The 16,313-nt window shown below is 42.7% G+C and overlaps 1 protein-coding gene across 1 annotated transcript in view; it reads right to left on the bottom strand.

Moving 5' to 3' along the window:
* LONP2 (lon peptidase 2, peroxisomal) overlaps positions 1–16,313 on the bottom strand; it is a 46,642-nt gene that overhangs the window by 13,280 nt on the left and 17,049 nt on the right. The window contains exons 8-12 of the mRNA XM_034426456.3: positions 15,870–16,011; positions 8,846–8,996; positions 8,396–8,522; positions 7,111–7,241; positions 401–543 (exon numbers count right to left, since the gene is read on the bottom strand). Coding sequence (XP_034282347.1) covers positions 401–543; positions 7,111–7,241; positions 8,396–8,522; positions 8,846–8,996; positions 15,870–16,011 — 694 coding nt within the window. The remainder of the gene's footprint in view (positions 1–400; positions 544–7,110; positions 7,242–8,395; positions 8,523–8,845; positions 8,997–15,869; positions 16,012–16,313) is intronic.

Genomic DNA, 16,313 nt, shown 5'->3' on the forward strand with positions numbered 1-16,313 from the left:
ACCCCGGAGACGTCTTCGGACAGTGCTGGCTCTTCAGCTTTGAAACAGAAATGAGCACTGCCCCCTAGAGTCAGGGACGACTAGCACATATGTGCGAGGGGAACCTTTACCTTTAATGAACGATGTTGTAAATCTTGATAGTTATTGCACAGAGTTATTTGTACTCAGACGACACACTGTTTAAGGGAAGATGGAATGTTTATATTTTTTAAAAACACAAAACTTAAAAAAAAAAAAAAAAGCTTCAGAGTCTACCATAGCAGTGAGGAGGGGAGGATCCACCTTTGCAAAGCATCTCCTACCAATTTAGCAACAACTGATTTGCACAAGCTGCAAGGCCAACCAAGGAAAGAAATAGAACAGAAGAAGCAACGGAAGAAAAACGAAGAAGAAGTCGTACCTCCAGTTCATACATCGGTGGCCCCAGGATGTCCTTCAAGGCATGGAAGTCAATTAAAATGGGCATTTCAGGGGGCAGAGATAGGTCCGAGGCGTCATGGAGGGTTTCCGATTTCGGCTCTTCGGCGATGTGTTCTTTCCAGTCTGGAAGATAATTAAAAGGGGAAAAAAATATTTTGATCACTTTCCTATCTGAAAATGGGGGGAGGAAAAACATTCTGATGGCAGCTCCCAAAGAGAATGATCATACTCCATCGAAGAAGAATATAGAGTTAGTTCTTGACTTAACAATAGATCGTATAATGACCGTTCAAAGTTACAACGGTTCATTCAGTGACCGTTCAAACTTCTAACTAGCACTGCAAAAAGTGACTTATGACCGCTTTTTCACACTTACGACCGTTGCAGCATCCCCTCGGTCATGTTAATCAAAATTCAGACGCTTGGCCACTGACTCATATTTATGATGGTTGCGGTGCGCTGGGGGGGGGTTCACGTGATCCCCTTTTGCGACCTTCTGATGAGCAAAGTCCATGGGGAAGCCGGGTTCACTTAACAACGGTGTCGCTAATTTAACAACCGCAGGGATTCACTTAACAACAACGGTAGCAAGTAAGGTCGTAAAATGGGGCAAAATTCACTTAACAGATGTCTCACTAAACAACAGAAAATTTGGGCTCAATTGTGGTCGTAAGTCGAGGACTACTTATAATAAGTCAAAATATGATTAATACTTTGGGTCGTGCATGCAATCCGGACAAACATTGTTTAAAACCCGGCAGAATCTTATCTTGATATAAAAAGTTGTGCTGCATGAAAATGAATTCACTTAAACCAACTTTTGTTCCAGTACGGGATACAAGTTGAAGACAGACTGGGCTTCGATAGCACACGAAGCCATGGTTTGTTGAATAAGCCAGGGTTCTGTCTTTCAATCAAAGCAAACTAACCATAGTTTCCTTAGCCAATTTCTGATTTGTTCTCCCTCTCCGCAGAGACCTGCTTTCACTTGGCAATTTTCTAGACTTGAACAAGCCATGAAGACATTAAAACTAACCACAAATAAGCCATGCAGCCCGTCTTCACACCCTGGCCTAAACTACAGCATCGGTTGGTAAACCCACAATTAACTCCGGTATCAACCTGATTTCTTGCCTGCACATGCACTACTATTACTTCCCTCAGCCTTGTTTGCACATTATGTTATCCACAAAAGCACAGTGGGCCGAGCTTCAAACAGTACCTTGGCCATAATACAATTTCCTTTTATTATTTTTGGCATTAACGTGAGGGCCAAATGGAGAGAAAATTCACTTTCCAGTTCTGCTCTTGTTTTGTTCGGACTCTTGAATTAATCCCTCATGGAAGACATTTTTTTTGATGGATTGTGCCAGGTTTGAGGTTATTTTATGGCAGGGTTCTCCAAACTTGGCAACTTTTTCAAGACGCATGGACTTCAACTCCCAGAATCCCCAGCTCGCCTTTATTAGTTTATAAGTAATTCAAGGTGACGAACATACCTAATACTCTTTCCTTCTCCTGTTTTTCCCACAATGACAATCCTGAGAGGTGAGTTGGACTGAAGTTGACTGCCCAGTCACCCAGCCTGCTTTGGTGCATATGGCAAAACTAGAACTCACCATCTCAAGGTGATTGCCCCCAAATCCCCCAGCCAGCTTTCATGTCTAAAATGGAAGTAGAACTCCCAGTTTCCTGGTGATTGGCCCAAAGTCAACCAGCCAGCTTTCATGCCTAAGGCAGGACTAGAACTTACCATCTCCTGGAGATTGGTCTAAGTCAACTATCCTGCTTTCATGTGTATAGAGGGCTAGAACTCCCCATCACCTAGTGATTGGCCCAAAGTCAACCAGCCAGCTTTCATGCCTAAGGCAGGACTAGAACTTACCATCTCCTGGAGATTGGTCTAAGTCAACTATCCTGCTTTCATGTGTATAGAGGGACTACAACTCCCCATCACCTAGTGATTGGCCCAAAGTCACCCAGTTGGCTTTCATGCCTAAGGTGAGATTAGAACTCGCCATCTCCTGGTGATTGACCCAAAGTCACCCAGCCAGTTTTCATATGGAAGGCAGTGCTAGAACTCACAGTCTCCTGGTGATTGACTCAAGTTACCCAGTTAGCTTTCATACCTAAGACAGGAGTAGAACTCACCATCTCTTGATTTCTATCCTTGTGCCTTTTTAACGAGGACCTATTGAGGGTACAGCAAACCTCTCTTATTTTTGCTGCCTACCAACTGGAATTGGAATTGAAGCAAACTTTGACCAACCACAATCCGTGGCCGGTGAACAATACATGTCTCCATGACATATTTCATGTTTAGGACAAATCCGATTCACTCCGGCATTGGGCCGTGAATAATAATAATAATAATAATAATAATAATAATAATAATAATAATAATAATAATAATCTTCTTCTTCTTCCTCTTCCTCTTCCTCTTCCTCTTCCTCTTCTTCTTCTTCTTCTTCTTCTTCTTCTTCTCCTCCTCCTCCTCCTCCTCCTCCCTCTTCCTCTTCTTCCTCCTCCTTCCTACTCCTCCTCCTCCTCCTCGTCCACCTCTTCTTCTTCCTCTTCCTCCTCTCCTTCCTACTACTACTAATACCACATCTTTCTTCTTTCTTCCTCCTCCTCCTCCCCCCTAATTTTTCAAACAAAGGGAAAAACCCCTTTGCTTGTTTGGGAGACAGAGATGCGATTCAAATGCCAGCACCAGGCAAAGGGCAAACCTTCTCCCTGCCCATTTTGGCAGCTTCCTTTTCATTGCACTGCTTTGCCGGCTGCCATTTCAGACCACACAAAGGCAGCCGGGTCGGCAACAGTTGTGCGGTAGGGTTTCCTCCAAACAGTCAAAAACAAAGACCAAAACGGGGTGGTAAAAACAAAAAAAAAACAACCCCCCCCCCAAACCCTTGAATTTTACACAATTCAGAAAACATTCCGTTTGCTGTTCTTTTCCTTGCTGGCAGCAATTTCCAGCTCCAGTTTCTACCCTGTAAATTAACTTCTTTTGCTGAATTGGGGGGGGGGAGGGCGGGGAAGAGACGCAGAAGACAAAGCTGCCTTTTTGTTCTGTGTTTAGTAGTAAACATGTCCCTCTAATGTTGCAAGGGAGAAGCTTTCGGCCTCTTCCACTGGTAACCCCAGAAACCTTAAAAAAAAAAAAAAAAAGCATCTGGAGCCGGTGAAGCTTTGCAAGGGGATGAGAGTTGACTTCAGAATCAGACTAGAGCTGGAAGGGACCTTGGAGGTCTTCTAGTCCAACCCCCTGTACCATTTCAGACAAGTGACTGTCCAGTCTCTACTTAATAACCTCCAGTGATGAAACACCCACAACTTCTGAAGACAAGCTCTTCCACTGGTTGATAGTCCTCACTGTTAGGAAGTTTCTTCTTAATTCCAGGTTGCTTCTCTCCTTGATGAGTTTCCATACGTTGCTTCTTGTCCTGCTTTCAGATGCTTTGGAGACTAGCTTAATCAGAATAGAGCTGGGAGGGACCTTGGAGGACTTCTGGTCCAACCCCCTGCTCAAGCAGAAGATCCTATACCGTTTCAGACAAGTGGCTGTACAATCTTTTCTTAAGAGCATCCAGTGATGAAGTGCCCACGAATTCTGGTGGCAAGCTATTCCACTGGTGGAATTGTGAAGTTTCTCCTCAATTCCAGGTTGCTTCTCTCCTTGATTAGTTTCCATCCATTGTTTCTTGCATTGCCTTCTGGTGCTTTGGATAAATAAGGGGACTATCAACATTTGGGCTTGAATAAGGGGCCTATCACTATTACAGGTCTTCCTCGAGTTACGACCATAATTGAGCCCAAGATTGATGTTGCTAAGTGAAACATCTGTTAAGTGAGTTTTGCCCCATTTTACGACTTTTTTTTTTTTTTGCCAGGGTTAGGGTTAGGGAATGGTTGATGTAGCAGAAACAAGAACTTCATTGCACTGGGCAACCAGGTTTTGTATGCAAACCTAGATCAGCGGTGAGGAAAGATGGTCCTTTTTACGACCTGTGGATCTTGACTGCCAGCCATACAATTCTGGGAGTTGAAGTCCTCAGATCGTAAAGGGGGCCATCGTTCCCCACCCCGACTTAGATTGGAAAAAAAGCCCCCACAACTTGAAACATATACCGTGTTTTCCCGAAAATAATACTGAGTCTTACATTATGTTTTGCTCCAAAAGATGCATTAGGGCTTATTTTCTGGTTAGGTCTTATTTTGGGGGAAATGCAATACTAATTGCGTCCGTCTGGCTGATGATCTTAACTGGGGCTTATTTTGGGGGGTAGGGCTTATATTATGAGCATCCTGAAAAATCATGCTAGGGCTTATTTTCCAGTTGGGTCTTATTTTCGGAGGAGTTTCTGTCCAGTCCCATATGATGGAAAGTCCTCCACAAAAGGCGACTTCTTTGATTTGCCAATCTTGCTTTCAGGAGGGGATTTTAAGCTTTCCTTTTTTTAGCTGGGCCTTTTGACTTCGGCTAAGAATAAATTCAAACTCCTTTTAATTGCTCGATTCTTTCTCCTTTGGAAGAAAAAGGGGGCTGGGAACAGAAATATGACATAAATAATTAAAACTGTGCTTTAAAAGTTGCTTTCGAAATATATGGCCGCAATTATTAGATGCTAACGTAGGCATAGCCAGTTAAGAAAACACGAGGAATATGCCAATAAAAATAATTGTGAAAGACGGGGGCTGACATCTGTTTCTCTCTAGAGTGCGAGTGTGTGAGTCACACGAACTTGAGGGTAGCAAACTTTGCGTCAACATCTCTCTGTTGCCACTCAAAAGAGTCCCATCTTTAAAAAAAAAAAAGATTTGAGGTACAAGTTCAAGAGGTTAAAATGTTCTCACATTGCACAAAACTCTGTAAAAATACACCTCCGAGTTTCCATATGGTGACAGGATACGTTCTCTTCAATGTCTAACGTACTTTCAGCCAGACATTAAAAAAAAAAAAAATCACTGCTCTAGAATAATGCTAAGTCTGCAGCCAGGATAAACACGCCTGAATAATCAGTGAGTCTTAAATCTCAGGTTATATGAATATGTGGGAAACACACGTGAGCTCAAAGTTTTCATCATAATGAAGACAGGCACATTTTTCAAGAGAGCTTGTAAAGAATTCCGGAACGTACATATTGTAAGTGTTGGAGTCCATAGATAAAATAGCAATAGTCCTTAGACTTATATCCCGCTTCATAGTGCTTTTACAGCCCTCTCTAAGCGGCTTACAGATTATTGGCCCCAACAATCTGGGTCCTCATTTTACCCACCTCGGAAGGAGGGAAGGCTGAGTCAACCTTGAGCCTGGTGAGATTCGAACTGCCAAATTGCAGGCAGCCGACAGTCAGCAGAAGTAGCCTGTAGTACTGCACTCTAACCACTGTGGCAAATACCTGCTACCTGCTATGACAGATAATTTTCTGTTTGTATAGCAACCCCACTGGAACAAATACAAATCTTCAGCAATGCTATTGGGATCAAACTCCAAAACAAATCAGAACTGGATTTGGAAGGTGTTTGTTTTAGCCCCAAACAAGTTTTTATCTTGTGAGGATGGACAGTAGATGGAAGGCAGAGCGAACAGAAGAAGCCTCTCCACAGTAACAGAGAAAGTTAAACCGTCTTTAATCGTCTTTGTAGGAGTCACTCAAATATTGGAACACTGCTATCATGTCTCCCCTAATCCTTCTTTTCTTAGGCTGTTGTTGTTAGTTGCGAAGTCGTGTCCGACCCATCGCGACCCCATCGACAACGTTTCTCCAGGCCTTCCTGTCCTCTACCATCCTCTGGAGTCCATTTAAGCTCACGCCGACTGCTTCAGTGATGCCATCCAGCCACCTCGTTCTCTTCATCCCTTTCTTCTTTTGCCCTCAATCATTCCCAGCATTAGGCTCTTCTCCAGTGAGTCCTTCCTTCTCATTAGGTGGCCAAAGTATTTGAGTTTCCTCTTCAGGATCTGGCCTTCTAAAGAGCAGTCAGGGTTGATCTCCTCTAGGACTGACCGGTTTGGTCACCTTGCAGTCCAAGGGACTCGCAGGAGTCTTCTCCAACACCAAAGGCCTCAATTCTTTGGCGCTCAGCCTTCCTTATGGTTTTCTTAGACTAGACATACACATTTCCTGTAAGCGTTCTTCGTACGTTTTAGCCTCCAGCCCCTTGATCTTTTTTGTTGCTCTTCTCTGCACTCTTTCCAGAGTCTCAATTAATAATGAAGAGTTAATAATACTTAAGATTAGTATTTCGCTCGCCCCTGGATAGCAGCTTATGGGCTGGAAGCACAGCCTTTGAAAAGTAACACAGGAAGGGGGAAGCGAAGGGAGAAAGTCACAACACATGGACGGTGAAACCCACCCCTGGCCTCAGAGATCGAATTGTGAGGCGAGCAACTGCTTCAGTCACGCATTCACCTCTCAGCTAAGATTTCCTTCTGCCAGCAGATGTGGGGCAGATAATTCTGTTGTTCGCCGTGAGAGATGAACGCCAAAAACCGGGAAACGGTGCAGTTTTATTTCAGCGAAGGAGAAAACACATGCAAATCTAAAACTCAAATCATGGCAAGGCCCCTTCTTGGAAACTACCCAAGCCAGAAAGCTGGCGAGAGAGCCCCAGATCGGCCAGAATTTTTAAGAAAGGAGAAAGATGAAAACAAAACAAAACAAAATAATAAAGCAGCTTACAAACCTCCTTCTGTCTCTTCTGAGCGATCCGGCCTCGTCTCCTTGTGCTGGCTTTCGGCCACTTTGACGGCCACTGCCCGGCAAATGGCTCCGAGTTTGCGATCCAGAGAGCGAACCCCAGCCTCACGGGTGTAGCTAGCCAAAAGCAACGGACAAGGATACCCTTTTCAGTGTGTGAACAGAAGCAAACATCGCCCAGGGATCCTGGAGGGGGCTGCAGAGGTTACTAGCTATCCTGAGTTTGGTGAGGAGGGGTCTGCAAATTATCCAGAGTGCAAAATAATATAGGCCAAAGGTTGCAATAAACCCTAAGTTTCCACACCTCAGTAGTTCTGCAGAGGACGCCGATTGTGTTCCCTTGCAGTGGTGGTGGTCGTGGTGGTGGGCGCGAAACGGACAATGAAAACCTGGCAGAATTTGTTTATGGAGATTTTCGGTCATCCGAATCTTGGTTGCCCCAAAGGTGCGTTTTGCAAAAGGCAACCAGACTTGTTTTTTGCTTGAAGACGTTTCGCTTCTCATCCGAGAAGCTTCTTTGGTTCTGACTGAATGGTGGAGGATGGAAGGATTTACATTCCTTGCAGCAATCGTCCACCCTTCAGCCAGAACTGAGGAAGCTTCTTGGATGAGAAGCGAAACGTCTTCAAGGAAAAACAAAAGTCCGGTTGCCTTTTGAAAAAAAAAAAAAGCATCTTTGGGGAACATGGCAGAATTTGGCTCTCAAAGTAACACGAAGATAACCGTAGGTGATAGGAACACACAAACTGGAAACGGTAAGCCAAGATCACTGATCATCCGTAAACTCTACTGCTTCTTCTAAGACAAATTCCATCCCCCCACACAAACACATTTCTGTTGTCTTCCAGTGTTGCTTCTCTCCTTTGCAAATCTCTTTTCCGTTTCTGAAACCCAAAATGAGGAGATCTGTTCAAAGACTCAGCGTGAAAAAGTCATTATCTTTGCCTGCAGATTTTTTTTTTTTTTTAAAAAAACCAGTCTGTCTTTTCTGCTAATCATTCCACTAGTAATCATAGATAACTCATGTTCAGTATTATTGCTACTATTATTGTTATACCATCTGAACTCCCAATGACCCTGGGAGTTTTGCATAAATTTAAAATATAATTAAGAATGAAGGCCTTGTATTAATGAACAGAGGCACTGGGGTTGCAAAACCCTGCTCTTCGAAAGCTCTTTGATAATAGAATATTCCAAATTTAGAACTACAAGCAAAAAAAATATAATAAAATAAAATGTGGTACAGAACTGAAAATGCAGAAAATCATTACCGGGTGATAATCACTAGCGTTGCTTCTTGGGGAATCTGAATCTGTTGTGGAGTCAGCCCGTGCTGTTCCAGCTGTTTCGGAATCAAATGCCGATGTGCAATTTCTATCTTCTCTTCTTGCGTGTACCCTTTGAAACGGTTCATGAGAAGGGACATTTAGAAATGCTGTTTTAAAAGAGGGTTAAGACAGCAACAACCTCGGTTTGAAAGTAGAGAGAGAACGCCTGGAGACGAGATATTCCAGATGCCTTACGACAAGTCGGGTTTTCACCAGATGTGCCAATATGACATGCCTAATAAATCTGTACTTTGAGGAACACCTAGGCCTCAGAGGTTTGATTGCGTTGGGTCTGTTACTTGGGATCTTGACATACATCCCCTCTCTCTCTCTCTGAGATGCGTACCCATGCAGACACACCTACACACGACTGTGATTCGTGCTTGGGTTTACCTGGAACCTGAATGATCTCCATTCTGTCCAACAAAGCAGCTGGGATGGTGGCAGTGGTATTAGCGGTGGCTATGAAGAGGACTTGAGACAGATCGAATGCTACGTTTAAGTAATGGTCGGTGAAGTTATGGTTTTGCTCAGGATCCAAGACCTTTTAAAAGCAGAAACAAAAAAAAAAAAAGGTTTTTTTAAAAAAATTTACCTTGCTTATTTAATTCATCTCATTCCGGTAACATTGTATTGCTAACTAGGGTATACAAAACCTTTGCCAGACCAATTCTTGAATACAGCTCGTCCGCCTGGAACCCAGACTGTATATCGGACATTAACATGATTGAGCGGGTGCAGAGGTATTTCTCGAGAAGAGTACTCCACTCCTCTACTCACAATATGCCTCCAAGCTTGAAATTTTGGGCTTGGACAATTTTATTTATTTATTTATTTATAATTTAATTTATATACTGCCCTTCTCCCGAAGGACTCGGGGTGGTGTACAGCCAATTAAAAACACAAGATACAAACAACAGTTTTAAAATAGTTAAAAGTATTAAACAATTTCGGCCCGAATTTAAAACCCAATTTAAAACACCCAATTTAAAATCATTTACATAGATAGCCCTGCCTGGCGGAACAGCAGGGTCTTAAGGGCACAGCGAAACACACAGAGGTCGGACAATCTGGAACTGCGCCGCCTGCAATCCGCTCTAAGCATAGTACACAAAATTGTCTGCTACAACGTCTTACCTGTCAACGACTTCTTCAGCTTCAACCACAATAATACACGGGCAAACAATCAATACAAACTCAAGGTTCAAACTCAATTGCAGAAAATACAACTTCAGCAACAGAGTGGCCAACGCCTGGAATGCTCTACCCAACTCTGTGGTCACAGCCTCAAATCCTCACAGCTTCAACCTTAACTGTCTCCCGGTGGACCTCACCCCATTCCTAAGAGGTCCGTAAAGGGGGCGTGCATAAGCACACCAGCGTGCCTACCATCCCTGTCTTATTGTCCCCATTTATTTGTATTTACTTGGTTTGCTCATGTTTATGTTCATACCTACACTTGTTATCTTGTACATGTTTGACAAACAAATTAAATAAAATGAATAAATTTGGCTAATCTTTTCTATGGATTGTCATGAAACACAAAAACACAGATATAATATTAGGATGATTTCTAAACAGTAGCCAAAAAGATCTCTCTTTTTTTGAGCAGAACTTGAGCCCATGGTAATAGCCTCTCCGTATTTCTAGATATGTAGATAGTAATTCTATTTCTACTTTTTAGTTGTTTTCCGTTAGTTTTAGTTGTCTATTGGCCTCTTTGGAAGAAAATATGCTTCAGGGATGGAAAGAGAGTTGAGTTCAGGGAAGGCAATTGGGTCAGGGGGATTTTATTTAAGTGGATCCTTGTAAAAGGACTGAGATGGTAGAAATAGGAACCATACCGTTTCAGTCCAGAGATGGGACTGAAATGGTATGGTCCATATACCTTTCAGTTCTGTAACACTGAAAAGAAATGTGAGTTTTCCAACTCTCCTAGACGTGAAACAGTTCCTGGGCAGAAAATACAACCATGTAAAATTAGGATATGGATATATGGTAACTGTGGGTTTTTTGTTTTGGTTTGTTTTGATCCTCCCAAGATTTGTATGATCCCAGGGATGAGCTCTGTTACATTAAGACATGATGAACAAGATCCACTCCCAATGGGAGGACAAGACTTTGCAGCTGCAGCTTTGTTTTGGAGGAAGGCACTCAACCCACAAATCCAGAGAACTTGTCCTCAACAAAACTGCTGGAGGGCAAGAGAAGAAGACACCCAAAATGAATCACACCGGAGCACAAGGGATTTAATTTTCCATATGTGGAAAGAAGCCAGAAACTCTGATAGCTTTCAGAGTCTATGCTAAGATCTCTAGCAACCTTCCATAACTTCCAGATTGGTTGGGACTATACCTTCAAAGCAGAGGTGGTATTCAGCCGGTTCGGATCGGTTTGCTCGAACTGGTAGTGGAAATCACGGATGGGCCCGCCCACCCCGGCTCTATGCCATCCTATTTAGGCACGTTTTTGACACTGGGCGCATGCGCGGAAGCACGCATGCCAGCAAAGTGCACACGCTCACATTTGCGAACCGGTAAGGAAGGTAAGTGACTACCACCCCTGCTTCGAAGCCAACAGACAGAAAGCTGCTTCTCAGAAAGGATTCCCAACTTTAAATTGATCGTGCTGGCTAGCAAAATATTTATATGCTTCTTACAACCTTATAAGAATATGCTTCTTATAAGCATACAAGTACAGGTTAGTCCTCGACCTACGGCCACAACTGAGCCCAAAATTTATCTCGCTAAGCGAGACAGTTGTTCAGTAAATTTTGCCACCTTTTACAGCCTTTCCTGCCACCGTTGTTAAGTGAATTGCCACAGTGGTTAAGTTAGCAACAACGGCAGTTAAGTGAATCTGGCTTCCCCATTGACTTTGCTTGTTTGAAGGTCGCAAAAGGGGATTTCATGAACCCAGGACACTGCAACCGTCGTAAATATGAGCCAGTTGCCAACATCTGAATATAAATCACGTGGCCATGGAGATGCTGCAACTGTCATAAATGTCAAAAATGATCATAAGTCACCTCTTTTTTAGCACTGTTGTAACTTTAAAGGACCACCTGTATATGAGCATACAGATTACACACACAATCTACAAAATATGGATGATGGCCAGGAAGCAAGCCAAAATCTCACCTCAGTATGTTGATGTTTGAGAGGGCAGCTACTCCCGAAAATTTTAGGTTCCCATGGAAGACTTGACACAAGTCTTGAAAAAGTTATGCCAGTCTCCCCTTTTAACATATACATTTTTATATATCGACTCATTTAAATCTACTTGAATTTTATTGCTGCATCGTAATGATTTTGCATTCTATCTGAATACCACTTCAAGAAACGTTTACGGAAAATGGTGTAAACCACATCGGAGAAACAAATATTGAAACATGGTTAGCCCTCTTAACTCTCATTGTTCGGTATTAATTCCCTTAAGTCCAGCCTACAACCGGCATTCTTGCGATTCATGTTTTTCCACTTCTGTATTTCCGACTCCCTCTAAAGCTCTCACTTGAGATGGGTTAAGCGAGCCATGTTACGTTACTGTGAACAATTCTCACGTGATACAGGATGGAACGTCCACAATGCCTGAGCGACGGGCAAGCATGCTGCTGTCAACATAATTTATCCTTTCCATTATGGAATGAACACACATCCTTTTTTGCTTATCGGCTTGAATTATGGCCTGGAAGAGTGCTGCTAATTAAAATTATATATCACACATGGACATGCGGGGGTTTGAACATTTGTCAAAGACAGAAAGCCATCTCAATTAGCTTTTCTTACTACAACTTTTTAAAATTGATAGAATACACTGAAAGAGTTGAGGGAGAGTCAACAGAGATGGGTCAGAAGTTCTGCCAGACAGCTAATATTTCAGCCGAATCGCAGTCTGTAGCCAAAGCTTGTTCCATAGCCATTCAAAATAGCAGAAAAGGCACCAGACAATTCTTCCTACCCAGTCTTTGGAATAGAAATCCGTTACTTGATCAAACTTTTACATTGCAAAGATCTGAAATTAACCTCTAGCTATCGAGAAAGCTTAAGACCCAAAGGTGTTTTTCTTTTTCCAAGAGGCAACTGGACTTTCTTGTTTTTCTTTGAAGACTTTTCGCTTCTCATCCAAGAAGCTGCTTCAGCTCTGACTGGATGGTGGGGAAATCGAAGGATTTATACTTAAAAGATTCCCCACCACCCAGTCAGAGCTGAAGAAGCTTCTTGGATAAGAAGTGAAATGTCTTCAAGGAAAAACAAAGAAAGCCCAGTTGCCTCTTAAAAAAAACCACCTCTGGGACAACCATGACGTGGATCAGGGGTGAAATGCTCCCGGTTCAGCCGAAGTGGTAGCGATGGTGGCCAGTGGTTTAGAGAACCGGTAGCGATGGCGGCGCGAGGCTCCACCCACCTGCCCGGTTGTTACTTCCTGGTTTTAAACAGGTAGTAACCTGTTTTTTACCCTCTGCACATGTGGGTAGCGTACGTGTGAGCAAAGCATGCGCAGAGCGCACTTCATAAACCGTTGGGAAGGTAAGTAGATTTCACCCCTGACCTGGATGACTGAAAATCTCCATAGAGAAAGTTTAAGAGTTATTTGCAATTTCCAGCAGCTTCCCTTCTCACAGAGCGAACCTTTCATTCACAGGATTCAAGACAGAATCACAAGCTTTGCACTGAGTTTGTCGGCATACAAGTGAAATCGCCCCAGGAAAAAAGTTGCTTTTTTTCTAAGAACCTTTAAATTAAGTTTTATTTAGCTTGAAGTTCGGTTTTCAGTCACAGCGGAGCCTTTGCAAAAGTCATAAAGAGGGTGTGAAGGTAATAATCTGCCCCATTTATTTTACTATCAAGAGTCTGTTTCCAAATACGAAGGGGCTAGTGCGATCCGTGATCACCTGAGCATGAAAGAAAGATAAAATATCCGTCTTCAGGCTCTTTGTTCCAATGTTGTTGTTGTTGCTGTTGTTGTTTGGGATTTGTTTGTTTTTTGCATGAAAATAAGACTAAAAAAGAAGCTTTTTGTGCATTTGAAATTCCTATTCCCATAAATAGGAATAGGAATCTGCAAAAACATTTAGAGGCTGGCCGGTACTTTCTGCACAATTTCTCTTGCCTACAAATGTTCTCCATTAAGAAACACTTGGATTCCTTTCTGTCCACTCTGACCTTCAAGAGAGGACATCTAAATATAGAATGAATGTTCCCTTGTTGACGAACAGAACTGGAAATAAGAAGACATTCCGCTCTGATCAAGCAACCAATGCACCTTGACCTTAAACAGAGACTATCAACACACTGAAAAATTCCAGCCCATTCCCCCAGCTACATATGGCAGAACGTATTTATTCAACATTCAGGCAAGTTGAACCCCATTTTCCTGAACTCTTCAGGTGTGTTAACAGCCTTCTGAAATATCATAGCTGATGGTGTTGTGGAGCTGATGGCAGATTTGGACAGTGAGGAGGTTGGGGAGGAATATGGGCCAGTCCTGGAGTTTGGGGAAGGCTCTAATGAGGACTCTGCATCGGAGGCAGAGAGGGGGCCAGGGCCGTCGGACAGTTGTCAGCTGCCTTCGGAGTTGGACATCAGTGGGGCAGAACAGCTGGAGCCTGTTCCCGATGTGCGCATGCACAGAGATGCCAGGAGAAGGGAACAGCTAAGGAACAAGGCACAGGTGGACGGTGAATGGCCCCTCCCATAGGGAATAAAGAGGAGCGAAGGGGAGTTTGCAGGAGACAATTAGTTCAATTCATGAGGGTGAAGATCTGTTCTTGACTTCTTGCCAAGTAATTGCTGCTAGAGCGTGGCGTTTGGAAGATATCGGCCTGGCAGCTCTCCAAGCCTGATAAAGGTCTGTAGTTGTGAAATCTCACGAAAGACTGTTTGCTGGGACTTTGCTGGAGAGGAATTCCCTTTAACCTAAATAAAAGAAGTTTTATCGGGATGAGGAGTCGGCTTCACAATCTTGGGAGGCCTAGGTCAGAACAGATGGGTGACCAAAAACTCAGCGTTGGAATTTAGGAAGCAAACGTATTTCCTCACCTGTCTAAGCGCAGAATGTTGCCAAACACTTGTGGAAATGCTTTGACCATCTTAAGCAGCTTCAGAAATATGAAATAAATCAATCTAGGGATGCCTCCTATAAAACAGGGGTGAGCAGGCTACAGTTTATTTTTAATATAACTCCGTGACCCACAAATCAGAGCATAATGCAAAACATATGTTTAATCAGAATTACTCAGAAGAATTACCAGCTCGGGAATTTGCTTTGAAAGCCAAAATGAAATGCACAGCAACCACAATTCTTCCCCACACCAATAAAATCCTGATTATCCACACCCTCCACAAGTTTTTTTAATAAATAAATTTCAGCACTATATAAAGATGGGATAAAACATTTGTTGCAGACACTATTTAACAACTGGGAGTCAGAGATGTTAGCAATCTACTTCAATTCATATAAAAGATCCAGATGTAGAATCTCTCTGATTTAGCCACAAGTGACTAACAATCCCCTCTAAATTCCTTGTCCCAACAGAGGCAGCTTTGTGACATAACACACTGAGAAAGTAAACAGAATGACTTTTTACGCCTAATTATAATCATTCTTAACACCATAGCAATGCCAAGTTGCACCAAGACATCCATCTTGTTTCCAAGTGAAAACAATGGTTTCCTAATACGATGGGATTGTAGTACTTGAGAAGTATTTCATGGGGAAAAAAAACCCTGTCTAATGAAAATGACTTGTAATTTTGTCCAGCACAAAATACTTGCTATTTCACCAATGCTGCTGATCCGTTCTCCCTTTCTACTCCTGTTAAAAATAAAAATGCCCATCTTTAAGAATATTAATCCCACGTGCTTAAGGGCTTACTATCATGAGCTCTCTGATCCGAAATAGCTATCATTCTTAACATGTTCTCTCTCCTATATTAACTTAGTTGAACTTTTTTTAAAAAAAGAAAATAATAAACTGTCTCGAATTTCGTTCCTCTACCACAGAAAGCCAATATGGATGCAAACAGGGATGTTCTGCTAGAATTGATTAATGGATTGAAACCAGCGTGCTGTTCATTTCACTCCAAAAAGCTAATCACTCCCTGTTTTAATAGTTCCAGGATAAACTAAAGACTGTCCTGCCCTGAGAACTCAAAACAGACATCAGATATCTAAAATGTAATATTCTTTATAACATGTTTTCCTTAAGAGGTGAAATTTACCTCAGACTTCTGTCAGAAAATCTATTTCACGTCTTCCCTATCTAGAGTGTTGTGGTCCACCAACAATGATGGGTGTGCAACTTCCGGAATTTTGGTGGGAGAACTTTGGAACGGAGGTCCCGACTCATCTGGAGAGCATGAGGTGAGAATCCAGATGTCCGGTCCTTGTTTGTCAGAACGCATCCCAATTCTTACCTCAAGTAATGCAGCTGCAGGATCACCTTGCAAGCTCTTTCCAAGCTTGTCCACCTCATCCAGGAGAAAGACAGGGTTGTTGACTCCAACGGTCTTCAGGCCATTGATGATACGGCCAGGCATGCTGCCAACGTAAGTGCGCCTGATAAAAAGGACAAAATGGGAAGGTTGAAATGCAAGGCAATGAGAGAGTATTGAAAAACCGAAGATGCGAGCACAGCTCAAGTTATGCGCACACACCATCCCACAATGGACGGATGGCTGCTAAAGTTGATGGAGTTAAGCAGAGATGGCTAAAATGACTGCTTTGATTAAAGAAAAGAACACAGTGAATTTTGTTTCCACTTGGAAACCGCTTCTGGACTTTGTGCTCGAGGTGGGAAGAAAAATGAAACTTTGATTTTGGGTTTTGCCGATTAGATAGGTTTGGTGTTACAAAAATGG

Source organism: Pantherophis guttatus, chromosome 11, assembly GCF_059756535.1.
Source record: "Pantherophis guttatus breed Tessera chromosome 11, ASM5975653v1, whole genome shotgun sequence".
Taxonomy (NCBI): Eukaryota; Metazoa; Chordata; class Lepidosauria; order Squamata; family Colubridae; genus Pantherophis; species Pantherophis guttatus.